The sequence below is a fragment of the Physeter macrocephalus genome, chromosome 18, assembly GCF_002837175.3.
Source record: "Physeter macrocephalus isolate SW-GA chromosome 18, ASM283717v5, whole genome shotgun sequence".
In the NCBI taxonomy this organism is placed as follows: domain Eukaryota; kingdom Metazoa; phylum Chordata; class Mammalia; order Artiodactyla; family Physeteridae; genus Physeter; species Physeter macrocephalus.
The window spans coordinates 29630783-29647970 of record NC_041231.1 but is presented as its reverse complement, the minus strand read 5'-3'; the positions used below and the strand labels follow the sequence as shown (position 1 = coordinate 29647970).

Below are 17188 nucleotides of genomic sequence, written 5' to 3'. Positions count from 1 at the left end.
GGAGCGGCTGGGCCCGTGAGCCACGGCCGCTGAGCCTGTGCGTCCGGAGCCTGTGCTCCGCAACGGGAGAGGCCACAACAGTGAGAGGCCCGCGTACCACAAAAATAAATAAATAAATAAAAATAAAAATTGGGAGATTTAATATTTTCCAAAAAAAGTATCCTTATTTCTGGTTTCTTACAGAATAACAAAAGCTGGCAACATTGGACTTATATCCTGCATGGTAACGAGCTCAATGGGAATGGCAGCTGCCCGCTCTATACAGGTGTTTACTTTCAGACCTGCCTAACACATGTATTGCCTACTTGGCAGCGATGGGTTACTGGTTCCCAACAGGGGGTTTATTCTGCCCTCCTCCACCACACACCCTCAGAGGGCATGTGGCAACATCTAGACAACACTTTTGGTTGTTACAGTTAAGAGGGGGGAGAGTTACCGGTAGGTAGTAGGCAGAGACCAAGGATGCTGCTAAACATCCTACAGGGCACAGGGCAGTCCCCACAGCATAGAATCATCTGATCCGAAATGTCAATAGTGCTGAGGTTGAAAAACCCTGGGCTAAGGGCTGGCTACCAGGAATATATGACCTCATCCCACCAACGTGACCAGAAACTAAAAGACTGCAGGAATAGACATCCATATACCTCGTTACAAGAACTGCTGTATCATGCTGGATTCCACCTGGATGGTTCTTTGAATGCTGCCACTGGCAAAAGTTTTTTAATGTTGTCTGGGCATTAAAAGATATGGAAGGTCCTTCCTAAATACAGAAAAGAATTATGGTTGGTCCGTTGCACCAATACCAATTAGATATGCCATTTCGGATACAGAGAGAAGAAAGAAGAAAAAAACTTTATTACCTGTTCATTATGAATCACAACTAAGTTCACAATTACAATATTAATTAAATTTCCAATACTTGGGTCTTTATAGATAGAGGCTACCTGCAACCGAGATAAATTTTTCAAAGTTAATTGTGAACTCCGTGTAAGCAATAAGCAATTCACTTCTTATGCTGGGCTTCACCTCTTTTTATGGTTCATGCAACATATGCATTTTGGAGTTGTGAACTTTCATTTAGTCAACAAACAATTCTTAAAAGTCTCTTTGTAAAATTCACAGACGGCAGCTTTAGACAGTAATGAATGCAAACAAATTTAAATTTCAAGGTGTTTTCCAAGGAAACTGCATTGCCATGTAACTTAGCAGTTCTTTGTGCCGAAACACTGGATATTAACTTTTGATCAAGCTTTTTCATCCCAGTTGAAGCTGGACTGCCATTTATGGAATCTCACATGGACCACATACTTGCTAATACTGCTGTTGTACCAACTATTTGTGTTCTCCACAACCTGGTAACCTGTTTTTTTTTGTTTTTTTTTTTTTGTTTTCATTATTATTGTTAATTATGAGAGCTAACATCCATTGCATGCTTACTGTGCACTAGATCCTTGCTCAAAACTGCACAGCAACATTCTGGCTAGGTGTGACTATAATCTTTGCTCAACAAATGAGGAAACTGAGGCTCAGAGAAGTTAAGCAACTTGTCCAAGACTAAACAGCCAGCAGTGAGTAGCAGAGCCAGAATTCTCAGCCAAGGTCAATTTGACACTGAGTCCATGCTTGTCATCAAAATCCTTAACAGGTCTGAATTTATGGGTTAGAAATGGAGTTGAGTCTATGCAAGGCCTGACTAGGTTTCCCTTTCCCTCCTCCAGGACAGGAGAGGGCTGGGGCACATGGGACTGAGCTTGAGGAAGGGGGGTGAGGGAGAGTGGGGAGGGGAGGCAGGTGGGATAAGGGTTGGGGAACACAGTGGGGGGTGATTCACAGCAGTGCAGGGAAACACAAGGAGAACCACAGGCCACGGAGAAGGAAGGAGAAATTCTAAGTCAGTGTTCCCAAACGGCTGCTTTTCATATTCATTGGGGGAATTTAATACAAGCAGATTCCCATTCAAATAAACTAGAATCAATCTATTAATAGGAATGCTATGCTGAGGCTTAAAATGAATGAAGGCAGAGCACATGGGCTATATGGAACAATCTCCAGTGTTTCAAGAAAATACCAATATGTGACACCGTGTATGAGAATGCACTATCTCTGGAAAAAAAAAAGTGTATCCATACATATTTGCTTAAGAAATGTCCAGAGTTGCCTTGTCCAACATGGTAGCCACTTGTCACGTGGTCACTGAGCACTTGAAATGTGGCTTGTCCGAATTGAGATGTGTTCTGAGTGTGAAACACATACTGGGTTTTGTTTTTTTTTTTTTTTTTCACATACTGGGTTTTAAAGACTTAGTATGGAAAAACAGTTAGTCTCGTTAATAATTTTGTAAATGATAACATTTAGATATAAAACAAAACACATGATTAAAATTAATTTTACCTGCTTCTTTTATGTGTGTGTGTGGCTAACAGAAAATTTTAAATTACATGTATCTATATTTTAAAAAAATTACATATGTGGCTTGCATTAAATTTCTATTGGGCAGTGGTGGTTAGAAACACGGGCAAATAAACTTGTCACAGTGGCTGCCTCTAGGAAGGGGCCTGGGAGCCTGGGTGGGGAAAGGAACTTCAGCTTTCTCACTAGTCTTTGGATCTGCTTGATTTGTTTTTCAATCATGCAAATTTATTACTTTTTCAATTCAAAACGGGAGTAGAAAAATTCAAAATGGGAGTGAGAGATTCCTAAGACTCACCCCAGAGCTACTTAATTAGAATCCTGGGGAGGGGGATAGAGACATTTTACAAAGCTCCACCAGTGCTTCTGATTCACAACCAGCATCCAAAAGTCTTACTGGCGACCCACACCTGGCTGTGCAAATTCACGTGTCAGAGGGCACTGGTTTTGGGAAGTGGACAAGCTGAAGGTCACATGCAGTCCCTAAGCCACTTTACTGGCTTTACATGACCATGGGCAAGCAACCCAACTCCTTTGAGGCTCAGTTTTCTTATCAACAAAATGAGAATGACAATTTACCTCGCAGAGTTGCCAGGAGGATTAGAAATGATGCCTTTGAAGTAAGAAGCACATTGTCTAACACAGAATAAACACACACTATTGATGCCCATTATTGTCATTGTCTAATCTTATGTTCTCTTCAGTCACTTGCCTGAATCGCTGAAATGCCAGCCCCGAATGTTTCTCCAAAACACTGGGTGGAAACCCATTCCCCAATGGCACATTTAGGGACATCATAAATCACCTCCTTTTGAATGTACTTACAATTGACATTAAAGTTAAAATATAGTGTTGAAGGTTTGCTCCATGGTATAAAACCATTCTGTTGTCTGCCACCACCATCACTTCTACAAACCGTGGATAGGATAAAAAACGTTTTGTTCTCCTGTGGGTCCTCTTTTCCCTTGTGCTGTCCGTCTTGTTACCATAGGCAGAAAACGCCCTTTTGGTTAAGCTGCTTTTTAATACTGCCACGTCATCAGCCAGGCTACTCCTCTCTCCCCATTTTCTCGTCCTCGTTTTCCTCTTGTCCTTACTGTGACTATTTTTGTGTTCTGTAACAAATCAGATGGCATGCATTACATTTTGAGCCACATCTATTTCATATTAAGAATTTAATTTGACACGTCTTAAAATGATGCCTACGTCGTCAAATTACATACCAAATCAAGTTCTACACGCTGTGGACTCCCCGGGTGAAACTATCTGCGCTCTCGTCTAAATGACTAAGGACTTGAAATTAGCTTTTCTGGAAGCTTCCATAAATGCTCACTTAAGGTATTAGAAAATCAGGCCTGAGTTTCGGGGAAACAATTGCTTATTCTTTTCATTCGGTAACAAAAGTCTGGCTGGGGTTAAGTGGTTTGTATTCATTGTTCTTTGCCATATACGGAGTAAAGGCCAACAGCACAGCTCTAGAGCTCTAGAGAATGGAAATGGAAATGCTTCATGTACACCACTTTTCATATTCAATGAGATACAGTATAAAGGGGCCTAAGAGGTGGGCAAGCTAATAGACAGTACAAAGGAACTACAGAAAATGAATGACAAGGTATTATTCTCTTACCGTATTCAATCACTGTAATGCATGAAATATAAGAATAGAATCACTGTTGTTCAATGCTTCCAAATTTTTAATTAATTTGTTTCAGGGCTCAGTTAAGAAGGAGATTCCACTCAGGGAGTATGAATAGGTAGTTGGGACTGTGATATATAACGCCAGATGAGGTCTCATTTCTGACTCTAGCCAAGGTACCTCTTGGATTCTACACAAGCTTGCAGCTCACTGTGTGGTCCGGGGACCAGCAGCATTGGCAACTCCTGGAAGCTTGTTAACAATATAGACTCACCGGCCCCACCCGAGACCTCATAAATCAGAATCCACGTTTTAACAAAGATCTCTAAGTGATTCATATTCATGTTAAAGTTCTGACAAGCACTAGTCTCCAACTTGGTTTGAAGCTCGTGTTGCTGGTGAAAATATTCAATTTCAAAGCCATCAACCACACAATAAACGGAATGAGCATAAAAGGTCCTGCTAAAATATGCTTTGAGTAAAAACAGAATTTAATCAGTTATCTTGCCTATCAAATCATAAATGTGTTTCAGAGTTTTTTTTATTTTTTTTTTATTTTTTTTTAATTTTCTTTTTTTCTTTGCGGTACGCAGGCCCTCTCACCGCTGTGGCCTCTCCCGTTGCGGAGCACAGGCTCCGGACGCGCAGGCTCAGCAGCCATGGCTCACGGGCCCAGCCGCTCCGCGGCACGTGGGATCCTCCCGGACCGGGGCACGAACCCGTGTCCCCTGCATCAGCAGGCGGACTCTCAACCACTGCGCCACCAGGGAAACCCCTGTTTCAGAGTTTTAATGCCAGTAGTCTGTAGCCCAAACAGGCAACAAAATTGCACAACTAAGAAATATGCTTTCCTAAGACACAAGAAATACAATTTATGACACCAGTTAAAACAACAAAAAAGTTATAAACTCTGAGTGGTTTCATATTTTAAGGGCTCCGGACTCACAACCACTGCGCCACCAGGGAAACCCCTGTTTCAGAGTTTTAATGCCAGTAGTCTGTAGCCCAAACAGGCAACAAAATTGCACAACTAAGAAATATGCTTTCCTAAGACACAAGAAATACAATTTATTACACCAGTTAAAACAACAAAAAAGTTATAAACTCTGAGTGGTTTCATATTTTAAGGGCTCAAATATTTAACAATTATAACCTATTGCTGAAACAATCAATTTAGGCCAGGATGTGTATTTTGCTCAAGTTGAGTGTTTCAGTGGTTGTTAAAATAGTGAAATCAGTCCAAATTGTCAAACAAGTTTTATGTGGTACAGCTATAGATAACATGACTAGCCCTAAGCCTGGTACGCAGTAGGGTTCAACATTAGACTATTTTTCTTCCAGTCTCTCTTTCAAGAGTATTCACATATGCATGCCCATGCCATATATGTACTTGGGCTGTCATTCCATTTTTTTTTTTTTTTTTTTCGGTACGCAGGGCCTCTCACTGCTGTGGCCTCTCCCGTTGCGGAGCACAGGCTCCGGACGCGCAGGCCCAGCGGCCATGGCTCACGGGCCCAGCCGCTCTGCGGCATGTGGGATCCTCCCAGACCGGGGCATGAACCCTCGTCCCCTGCATCGGCAGGCGGACTCCCAACCACTGCGCCACCAGGGAAGTCCCCTGTCATTCCATTTTAAAATCACTAGTGAGTAGAGAATGGATACTAGACAAGCACCTACTTCATGCCAGATATTGAAGTAGGCTCTTTTACATATGTTATCTCATAATTCTTCTCAGGCTGAGAAAATTACCTCTATTTTACAGATGAGGAAAATAAGTCTCAAAGAGATTGAGCAACTTGTCCAATGTCACATACAGGATGTGGTGGTATCTGGAATCAGGCATGGATTTGATCAACACCCTAAACAGTGCTCTTTCTATCAGGCAAAACTGCTCAAGAGCTAAGGACTGAAATGGGCTCATGGCGTGGTTGACAGTTTCTAAACTGAGCCTGAACTGGAAAAAAGAGTGCCTGGTGGATATTTTCACAAACACTAGCTTTTTACAACAGGTGTATGGAAGCCACGTTGAAAATTGGATTTTTAAAAATACATTACAATGTGTTACTTATTTTGTGAAATAATACCCTTCATGTCTTTTGTAAATATTTTAATATAATTTATTATAATCAGTAAAGTTTCAAAGGTTTTAAAGTCTCTGTTGTTCTTCTATTCTCCATTTCATTACTTCTGCTCTAATCTTTATTCTTAGTTTTCTTTTTCAAGTGTCTTAAAGTGGAAGGTTACATAATTGACTTGAGATCTTCTTTCTTAATAGAGGCATTTAAGACATAGCTATAAATTTCCCTCTAAGCCATGCTTTAGCTGCAACCCACAACTTCTGACATGTTGTCTCTTCATTTTCATTTATCTCAAAGTATTTTCCAACTTCTCCTTTGGTTACTCAGGAGTGTGCTATTTACTTTCCAAATATATTTGAGTTTCCCATTTCTCTGTTATTGATTTCCAATTTCATTTTACTGTAGTCAGAGGAGATACTCTGCATTACTTCTATGCTTTTAAATTTACTGATACATGTTTTATGGCCTAGCATATGGTTTAGTCTGGAGAATATTCCATGTGTTCTTCAGAAGAATTTGTGCTCTGCTGTTGTTAGACAGAGTGTTCTACAGATATCTGCTAGGTATAGTTGGTTTACAATGTTGTTCAAGTTTTCTATTTATTGGTTAATCTTCTGCTTAGCTTTCTATCCACTACTGAAAGTAGAGTATTGAAAGTTTCCATCTATTATTGTTGACTTTTTTATTTCTCCCTTCATTTCTGTCCATTTTTGCCTCACGTATTTTGGTGCTCTGATATGAGATGCATATTTGTTTATAACTGCTAAGTATTCCTGTGAAATGACCCTTTATCACTATAAAACATTTTGATAAACTTTATCAATAAAGTGAAGTAACCCAGTCACAAAAGACCACATATTATATGATTCCAGTTGTATAAAATGTCCAGAATAGGCAAATCTATAAAGACAGACGTAGATTAGCTGCTTAGGGCTGGACGTGGAGTGGGGACATGGGGGAAGGCATTGATAGCTAATGGGTTCAGGGTTTCTTTTTCAAGTTAAAAAAAGGTTCTAATATCGACTGTGATGATGGTTGCACATAGCTGTGAATACACCAAAAAACCACTGGACACTTTAAATGGATGAATGGTATGGCATGTGAATTATATCTTAATAAAGCTGTTTAAAAAAGAAACTACATCACTTAGTTTGTAAAAAGCAGATAATTTTTACTTATTGTCCTCCATAAATATTTTGACTTATCAGGTTAATTTAGAGAAAAGCATAACTGCAGTGAGAAAAACACTGAGGAAACATTATATAGAAGTCACTCTTTGGACCATTCAGGGGAATCACCTCATCAGAGGGGACTTGGGCATGGGAAAACCTGAGGATAAACCAAGGCACTAATTGGAAAAAAGGTACACTTATTAAGGTAGCAAAGTTGAAGAAATTAAGGCATTAATCACTGAAAGAGATTTCTGACAGAGAACAGAGTGGTAACACAGAAAAACCCATGTAAATTCTAATACACCTGGAAGACATTTCATTCACAGCTAATCTGTGTGTCAAAGAAACAATTCAGTATGCTTTACATGGTATAAAAATGCAGGAATAAAATTACGTCTTCACAATCAAAAGCAACATCTTCTAATACATACTTCCCAGTCTTTTAACCATCTGACCTTTTATCCTAATGAGTTAGAATAATATTTATTGACCTAATTAGCCCAACTAATTTCTACCACATTAACCATTTTAGCAAGCAGTTTTGAATTTGGCATTACAAAGAGTAAGAGCTTTAAAGATTCAAATATTCACTGTGACTACAAATGCAGGAACATTTTTACTGACAATGGAAAAAACAGACACTATGACTGGTATATCTACTCAACTCTCTTGCCTCTGAATAGAAATTGTTAATATCAGAGAACAATTTCTACCAAGGGACACACATTGTTAGGATAAAAAGAAAGTCATTCACATTTCTCTTTAGTGACCTTTTAGCATAATGGAATTGAGACTAGTATTTGAAATTTGCAAGGTCACTTTGCTAATAGTTTTATCAAAATGAGCTACATAATGAAATTTCACCCTAATAGAAAGCACAGTATGAATGGTCTGTGTATTTTTGCTCTTCATTTCACCCACAGAAAGTTTTACATTTGTTATTACTTTTTATTGAGATATAATTTATATACCATAAAAAACTCATACTTTCGAAGTATACAATTCAGTGGTTTTTGGTGTATTCATAGAGTTGTGTAATCATTTCTATTATCTAACTTTAGGATATTTTTATTGCCCCCAAAAGAGACCCTGTACCCATCAGCCGTCACTCCCCATTCCCCCTTTACCCCCCATCTTTCAGTAGGTGAGTCTCTGGCAATCACTAACCTATGTTTTGTATCTATGGATTCTCATTTCATACAAATGGAGTCATACAATATGTTGCTTTTTGTGTCTGGCTTCTTTCACTTAGCATAATGTTTTCTAGGTCCATCCATGTTGTAGCATGTATCAGGACTCTATTACTTTTTATTGCCATGTAATATTTTACTCTAGAAATATACCACATTTTGTTTATTCATTCATCAATTGGCGGACATTTGGGTTCAACAACTCAACTGAATAATGTTGCTACAAACATGCATGTACAAGTTTTTGTGTGGCCATGTTTACACTGCTCTTAGGTATTGCTGGGTTGTATGGTAAGGCTATGTTTAACATTTTGAGCAACTGCCGGATTGCTTTCCATAGCGGCTGTACCACTTTCATGCCTCTTTTTTTTTTTTTTTTTTGCGGTACGCGGGCCTCTCACCGTTGTGGCCTCTCCCGCTGCGGAGCACAGGCTCCGGACGCGCAGGTCCAGTGGCCATGGCTCACGGGCCCAGCCGCTCTGCGGCATGTGGGATCCTCCCGGACCGGGGCACGAACCCTCATCCCCTGCATCGGCAGGCGGACTCCCAACCACTGCGCCACCAGGGAAGCCTCATGCCTCTTCTTGAAGTTCAAATACGACACTTAGAAAGGAAATCGTTTTTTCATGGTTTTTCTTGAAGGATTCCTCAAAAATTAATCATGTTTACTAAACTAAATAGCTTATGAGCAACCTGGCCTAGTTCAAATCTTAAAAGTAGCATGTTGAACCAAAGAAGATATACAGATGGTACGTATGAAAATTTGCACCATGTCATATATCAAGAAAATACAGATAAAACAGCCATGATATACCAAAATCCAGAATGCTAACTACAACGAATGCTAATGAGGATTTGGAGCAACAGGAACTCTCATTCACTGCTGGTGGGAATGCAAAATGGTACAAGTCACTTTGGAAGACAGTTTGGATGTTTCTTAAAAAACTAAACATACTCTTAATATATGATCCAGCAATTGTGCTCCTTGGTATTCACCCAAAGGAGCTAAAAATTTGTATCTATTCAAAAAACTGTACATGGGGTGTTTATGGCAGCTTTATTCATAATTGCTAAAACTTGGAAGCAACCAGTATGTCCTTCAGTAGGTGAGTGGATAAATAAACTGTGGTATATCCAGACAGTGGAATATTATTCAGCGCTAAAAAGAAACGAGCTATTAAGCCATGAAAAGACTTGGAGGAATCTTAAATGCATATTACTAAATGAAAGAAGTCAATCTGAAAACGTTACATACTGTATGATTCCAATTATATGACATTCTGGAAAAGGCAAAACTACGGAGAGGGTAAAAGATCAGTGGTTGCCAGGGGTTGGGGCAACACAGGAATGTATAGGTAGAGCACTCAGAGGATTTTTAGGGCAGTGAAAATACTGTGTATGATACCATAATGATGGATACTTGTCATTATGTATGCATCCATATCCACAGAATGTACAACACCTAGAGGGAATTGTAATGTAAACTATGGACTCTAAGCGATAAAGATGCATCAATGTAGGCTCATCATTTGTAATAAATGTATCCCCTGTTGAGGGATGTTGATCGTGGGGAGGCTCTGCATGTGCGGTGGCCAGGGATATATGGGAAATCTCTGTACCTTCCTCTCAATTTTTCTGTGAATGTAAAACTGCTCTAAAAAAAACCAGACAATTAAAAAAGTAGCATGTGATATCTCCAAGAATCAAATGCACATTTGTATTCAGAGAAAAGTAAAATATTTTGCCATTGGAACCCTCACATGTGCATGTAAACAAATTTCGGCATGTTAAAACGCTCTAACTTGCAGTTGTGTGCTTTCTAATGCCAAGTCAAAGGCACTATAGTTATAATGCTTTATTCCAAGAACACGACTTAATGTTGACTTTTACAATTGTTTTGGCCTTGAGAACTAAGAAGGGGAACGGTGATGCTTACACTACTACTAACAGCCACTGTTCTAAGATCTTGTGCTCTGAAGAAAGCAAGCTTCAAGGTCTATTTGACCTTGGGCAAATAACTGAGTTTTTCTCACCCTCATTTCTTCCACTTATAAAGCTGAGTAAGAACAGTACCTCTTCGAAGGAGTTGTTTTGAGAAACAACTAGAGATCATGCATATAAAGTATGCAGCACACAGGAAGCAACCAATAAATTTTTTATTTTCTCTTTTTTACCAGTTATAAAGTCATGTAGTGAGTTAGAACTAAAAGGAACCATTTAAGGGAGAGAGACTATTACTCTGAAAAACAATTTTCTGGCTTAAAATCATTTTAAAGACAAGCTGTTTTACACCCTTAAATGACCTTTTCTGAATTACTTCTCTTGGCCTCAGGTTCCTGACCTCTTAGATGGGTATATAAACAGGTGTTTCCACCTTAAGGCTATTTTGAGAATTAAATAAGAAAGTGTGTAGAAAATTCCTTGTAAATTATAAACTGAATTTTAAAATATTATTTTTTGCACCTATTTTGTGCAAGGCACTGGCTAAGTTGAAATAAACAACAGCAACAACACAACAGAAGTAAAACTTGGGGCCGATGTTTAAAAAGAAAGTATCATAAAAATTTAAGATGGTATCAATATTAAAAAACCTGACAGCTAAAAACTTAAACAACAGTTGCTTATTTACTGATAAGGATGCTTTAAATGAGCTTCATTTCACATTACCATGCAACAAAATGCATACAACATTACTAAATAACTGGAATTATTTTAGAAAATAACATCCGGGCCTGGTTATTCTGCAGTTACTCATTGAGTGTTTCCTACCCACTGGGGTTGAGCTGAGGAGATTCGCATTTTAACTTTAACAGTTGGGAAGTTAATTATTGCTCTCTATGTTTATAAGGTTTATCAAAATTTAACTGAATCTTCCTTAAGGCACTGAGCCACCTTGTGACCTCATGGTCTAAGCGGGCAGGGGAACCACAGCACAGGACCAAAGGGAAGACTGGCGCGTGAGGATTTTAGCAAGTCCCCTTTCTGCCCCTCCAGGACTTGACAGCCAGAAGGAAGCGGACACGGAGTCGGTAGTGGTTTCACACTTGGATTCTGGAGCCAGACCAGCCCTGGTTCACGTTCCTGCCCTAGCGCTGCTGTAGCTGCCCTTTCTTGGTCTATTTCCTATCTTAAAGGCTCAGTTTTCTCATCTGTAAAATGAGGATACTAACAGCACATACTTTAAAGGGTAACTGTGAGGGTTAAAAGAGATAATACGTAAAATGCCCGTGGCACAGAGCACGGTGCACAGGAAAGATCCATTAAATATTTAATGCGATAAGGATTTTTAGTTGTTATTGCTTTACTAGTAGTATGCAAAACAGCCCCTCCTTATGAATTAGAATGTTGACGTCAGGGTTTCTCAAACAAAACCATTCTATTTTTGAAAGAATCTTCTAAAGAAAAGGAGAGAGGGAGGGGAGGAAGGAAGGAAAGTCATAAAGACCAGCCCCTGTTCCCTCGGAACTTCCAATCTAGGTTAAGAGGCACATGCAGATTGACGTGGGAAGACCTAGTCAGAGATGTAATTAGACGGAAAGAAATGCCACAAATACTTCTGCCTTTCAACTGGCTCCAAAGGCCGATAACATACAGGAAACAAAACATGGAAGCTGATGGCAGCTCCTGGCCCTCTGTTCTAGTCCCATCTAAGATCTGCCCTCGAAGAGTTACTCAATGAAGCTTTCAAATGGGGACCCCATGGGATGAGAGTCACAGTCTACTGGGATCAGAGGAAGATGCATAAACAAGCACAATATGGGGGTGGATGGGAAGAGATAAAACATGAAAACGAAAATAGCCATAAAACCAATGAATGTTCTAGTAAAGAACAATGTGTTTCCAGAAACCAGGTGGGGAAGGAATTCTTCTGTGTATATAAAGGTCTAAAGCATATGAATGAAAATCACCAAGGTTTAATTTTTTTTTAGGGGTCCTCCATTTGATAGCCTGAAAAACAACAGTGAATCCCTAGATACTCAGAAGCGTCACGTCCCCAAACCCATTTCTCTGGACAAACTGTTAGCTTTTCGGGGGGAGGGGGAAGTGGCATGCCCAGCATCTAACAGTGCTCCACGGACAACACCGTTGGGACATGGGTGCAAAGGGCAGTGACGGGAGAGATTTCCTTTTTGGCTGGACAGAACCTTTTTAGACAGTGTTACCCCAGGAGTGGTTTACAGAACGTTTGTCCAGAAGATATTTCCAAAAACAAATCAAGTGGGTTTGCAAAATGCTTTACACAGCATTCACATCTGGGACTTTCTGCACACACATTAGCATTTTAAGAGCTGTGAGAAGTCTTGCAGGAAAAAAAACCAGTCTACATTTTGTTCATCCATGGAATCGGGAAACTTATGGGATCTGGGCCAATTTATGAGGGGATTGAAAAGTCCCTGGAAATAGAACAAGATGAAGAGGAGTGTGTTGATGGGTTTTCCTTTCAGGGACAGAAGGAGATGCCACTGGGAGAAAACAATTGAGAAGCTTCTTGTAGTTCAAGGGGCTGTGATGGGTGATGGGTGACAGGTGGCGGGTAGTGCGAGGCGTGTTTGAGGGTCATCACACCACCTACCTTCCAAGGGGTGGGTGCCTCCAGCTACCTACGGAGGTAAATTTGCTGACTCAGGTGTGCAAGCTGGGACACTTGCCCCAAAGGCCCTGCGGCATGCTCCCTGATTCAACATCCTGCAGCTCCTTCAACTGCATGCGGTAACTGCTGTGACGTTGATACTGTTACGATAATACTGGCTAACGTTTGTTTTACGCTTTCCTCTGTGCCAGGCGCTCTTCGAACAACTTTACAGGGATTAAGCTGATTATTCCTCACAGGGACTATTAGAATAATAGACAGGGACTGTTATCTCCATTTTATAAATGAGGAAACTGAGGTACCCTTGAAATAACTTGAGAAATGATTTAAAGCACATCTATTTGAAATAGTATAAAATGCTGAACATACCTGGGCCTGTATTTTACTGAGAAGTTGTTTCATTTTGCTATTAACAGCCTGAAAAATACCCCTCAGGAAATGTTGGTTTCGACTCATTCCACCTCTTTGCAGTAAAGGGGAGATAGGCTCCTGCCCAGCGGGATCCCAGATGCCCACAATCACCCTGCACTGTCTGCAGCCTGCTTTTTTTTCTCTTTTTCTTTTGCGGTTCGCGGGCCTCTCGCTGTTGTGGCCTCTCCCGTTGCGGAGCACAGGCTCCGGACGCGCAGGCTCAGCGGCCATGGCTCACGGGCCCAGCCGCTCCGCGGCATGTGGGATCCTCCCAGACCGGGGCATGAACCCGTGTCCCCTGCATCGGCAGGCGGACTCTCAAACACCGTGCCCCCAAGGAAGCCCTGCAGCCTGCTTTTGATGGCTGCTTCACAGGCCCCTTCGTGACATGGCTTGGGATCTTCCAGACCAGCACTCTCCAGGAGGAATAAAATGTGAGCCCCACATGGAAGTAAGAATTTCTAGTAGCCAAATTTTAAAAAGTCAAAAGAAACAGATGAAACTAATTTTAAGGATATATTCTATTTACCCTAATACATGCAAAATATTATCCTTTCAACATGCAGCACTAGCCCCATTTCTAGGGCTCAGGAGCCACATGGGGCTACTGGCTGTGGTACAGGGCGGTGCATTCAGGAGGCAGTATGATGTGCTGATAAGAGTTTGAGGGTCAGGGAGATCTGTGTTCAAATCCCAGCTACTGTGCATTCAATCTGTGGGACCTTGGCCAGGTCACTGAAGCCCTCTGTGCCTCAGTTTCCTCATCTGTGAAATGGAGATAATAATGGTTCTTCCTTAATAGGGTGGTGGGAAGGGCTAAGTGACTTAATACACAGAAAGTGCTGAAACAGGGCCTGGTGCAGAGTAAGCGCTCTAGGGGTATTGGCTGTGGCAACTCATTACTAAAGATGAGCAGCCTTTTAAGGCTGCTGGAATAAAGGGGCTCCTGCTATCTGCCATTTCACTGCAGCTCTTGGGTGGCCCTGTGATGCCTGTGGCGGGTCTAGGTATCGCTCCTGTATCAGAGATTAAAGAGCACTTGGGCTGGAGCCCTTTACAAAGGCTTCTAACCAATTCCTAGGGAGTATATCTCCCACATTCCTTTGATACACAAGTCTCCCAGTTTACAGGCAACTGAGGACGAGTTTACACACCAGGCCTGCAGTAGAAACCCTTCTTCATCCTGATGTCCCTGTTCTGGCCACCATGATCATGAGTGGTTGCAGGGACACACTGTACTCTGACCACAGGCTGAACTCACCAGGGACCCTCCCAACCACAGGCCAACATCTTGCAGCACCCTGACCCAGCTCAGATATTTAGCTGCTGTACATTCAGCTCTTGCTCTGACAACTTACTCCCTTAAGTGAACTAAAAGCCTAATATCTTTCTCTAAAGTCTTGATATAACTTCTTAAACGATCTCACTAGTTTATTCTTAACTATCCTTACACTTAAAATAAAACCCAGTAGCACTCCCAAAACCTCATTTGAATTGCACTTTTAAACATACCCCTTCCAGGCACCATCCATGGACAGCTTTTCCTTGATTTACAGCCTGGAAAGAACACAGGACCGGGAACGAAGAGGTCTGTGTTCACGGTTCACTTTTCCATTCGTTTTAGCTCTAAGATTACAAATTCCTTCAGAATTCTGACCCTCGATCCTCTTATCCACAGAGACAGGGACTAGAAGTTCTCTAAAGTTCCTTCCAGTATTGAAAAATGATAAGTTCTTACATTTTATGAGTGAAAAATGCCAAAAAATGAAGTCCTAAGATTCAAAAAGGGCAAAATCCAACAGTCTCCTCTCTTGGCCACTTAGAGAGGGTATCAAAGAAATAACCAAACAGTACGCAGGGTGGGCAGGTAGAAGGAGACAGAATAACTGCAATGGGGAAAGACCAACAGAAAAGAAGTGAGGTATGGCTGATGTTAAAAAATATCAAGGAAGGTGCCATATATGTATCTCCAGTACTCACTGCAAAGTGTTTATTTTGGACCTGCTAAAATAGGTAATAGTTTCTGAAAACTATTTCTATACCCTAATTTGACCTGTTACAGTGGAATAGCATCAAATGTGAGGATTAGGAAAATAGGCTTAAAAGGAAAAAAATCTAACACATAACCAAAGTTACCTTTGGAAAACCATTATACTGCCCACAAAGCACAGCATAGGAACACTGGGGAATAACAGAGTCATGTCTCCCATTCCCATTCCCCCAAGAATGTGGTCATCCAGGGCTGAGTCTTGCACTACTAACTTCTATGTGTGTCTGTGTCTCAATGTCCTTTGGTTTTCTCTCCTGTGTGCATACATGTGCAATAGGACATAGTTGCATTCTTAGGAACTGATGGCTTCCTTTGTAACTATTCTCATCCATAAGCCAAGAGGAACCCATTCCTATCATTAACTACCCGGGATTGAAATTGAAAGTTGTGTTTCCAGATATCAACCAGAAATAGAAACAACACTATCCCTTTCTGTTGGCACAGACAATGGCTTTGAATAACCAGACCTAAGTAAGTCTTTCCTATTCCATTTCTCTGTACCTGTGTCTTGGACAAACACTAAACTTCACTCTCTACTACGCTTTCCTGCAGTGTCATCCTGTGACAGCATGAAATCCACAGGACACGAAATGTTTTCAATAAAACGAAGAAACCATGTATGAAATAAGTGTCTGCAAGTGAAGAGAATGAAAAGACAAGCCGTAGTCTGGGAGAAAGTGTTTGCAAACTACATGGTTGATAAAGGGCTTATATCAGAATACAGTATAAAGTACTCTCAAACTTCAATAATACGAAAACAAACATTCCAATTGTTAAAAAATGTAACAGATTTGAACAGACACTTCACCAAAGAAAACACACGGACGGCAAATAAGCACATCGTTAGTCATTAGGGAAACATAAATTAAAACTGCTACGAGATACCACTACGCATCTATTAGGATGGCTAAAAGTGAAAAATAAAACCAAACAAACAAAATACTGGCAATACCAAGTGCTGGCAAAGATGCAGTAGACCTTTTATACCCTGCTTCTGGGACTACAAAATGGTACGGTCACTTTGAAAAGGAGATGGGTAGTTTCTTATAAAGTTAAACATATACTTACCACGTAACCCAGATATCTCACTTCTAGGTATTTACCCAACTGAAAACGTATGTTCACCCCAAAATCTGCATGCAAATGTTTACAGTGGTTTTTATCTACAATTGCCAAAACTTTATCCCTCGACTGGGTAAACAAATTGTGGTCTACCCATACGGTGGAACATTATTCAGCAATAAAAAGGGATGAATTTCTGATACAGGCAACAGTGTGGATGAACCTCAAATGCACCATGCTTAATGATTCTATTTATAGGACATTCTGGAGAAAGCCAAACTATAGAGACAGAAAATGGGGGCGGCCTCAAAGCACAGCAGGAATCATTCTCTATCTTGACTGTGATAATCATTACGTATGCCAAAACTTGCAGAATTATACATGAGAAAAGATGACTGCTTCTGCATGTAAATTACACCTTAATAGAAAAAAATGGAAGAAAATACTAGAAAATATTGATGGAAAATAAAAATATTTGTAAAATATTAAAATAAAATCTTAGCAGAAAAATTCTGAGGTCCAGCACATGAACTTGAACTTTTTCCACACACCACAGGCTAAGCGCATTCTCAACACGCCACTCTAATTC

At 40.5% G+C, this 17188-nt stretch overlaps 1 protein-coding gene across 10 annotated transcripts in view; it reads right to left on the bottom strand.

The window, feature by feature from the left end:
- Positions 1-17188, bottom strand: part of ADAMTS9 (ADAM metallopeptidase with thrombospondin type 1 motif 9) — a 231858-nt gene that overhangs the window by 199920 nt on the left and 14750 nt on the right. For 9 of the 10 annotated variants that reach the window (XR_008615619.1, XM_055079382.1, XM_028478511.1 and 6 more), the window contains exons 4-6: positions 3235-3524; positions 861-944; positions 645-760 (exon numbers count right to left, since the gene is read on the bottom strand). Coding sequence is in view for 9 of the 10 variants with exons in the window: in XM_055079382.1 (XP_054935357.1) it covers positions 645-760; positions 861-944; positions 3235-3524 (490 nt within the window). In the remaining variant the exon portion in view is untranslated. The remainder of the gene's footprint in view (positions 1-644; positions 761-860; positions 945-3234; positions 3525-17188) is intronic. The other variant, XM_028478513.2, reaches the window with a different exon arrangement.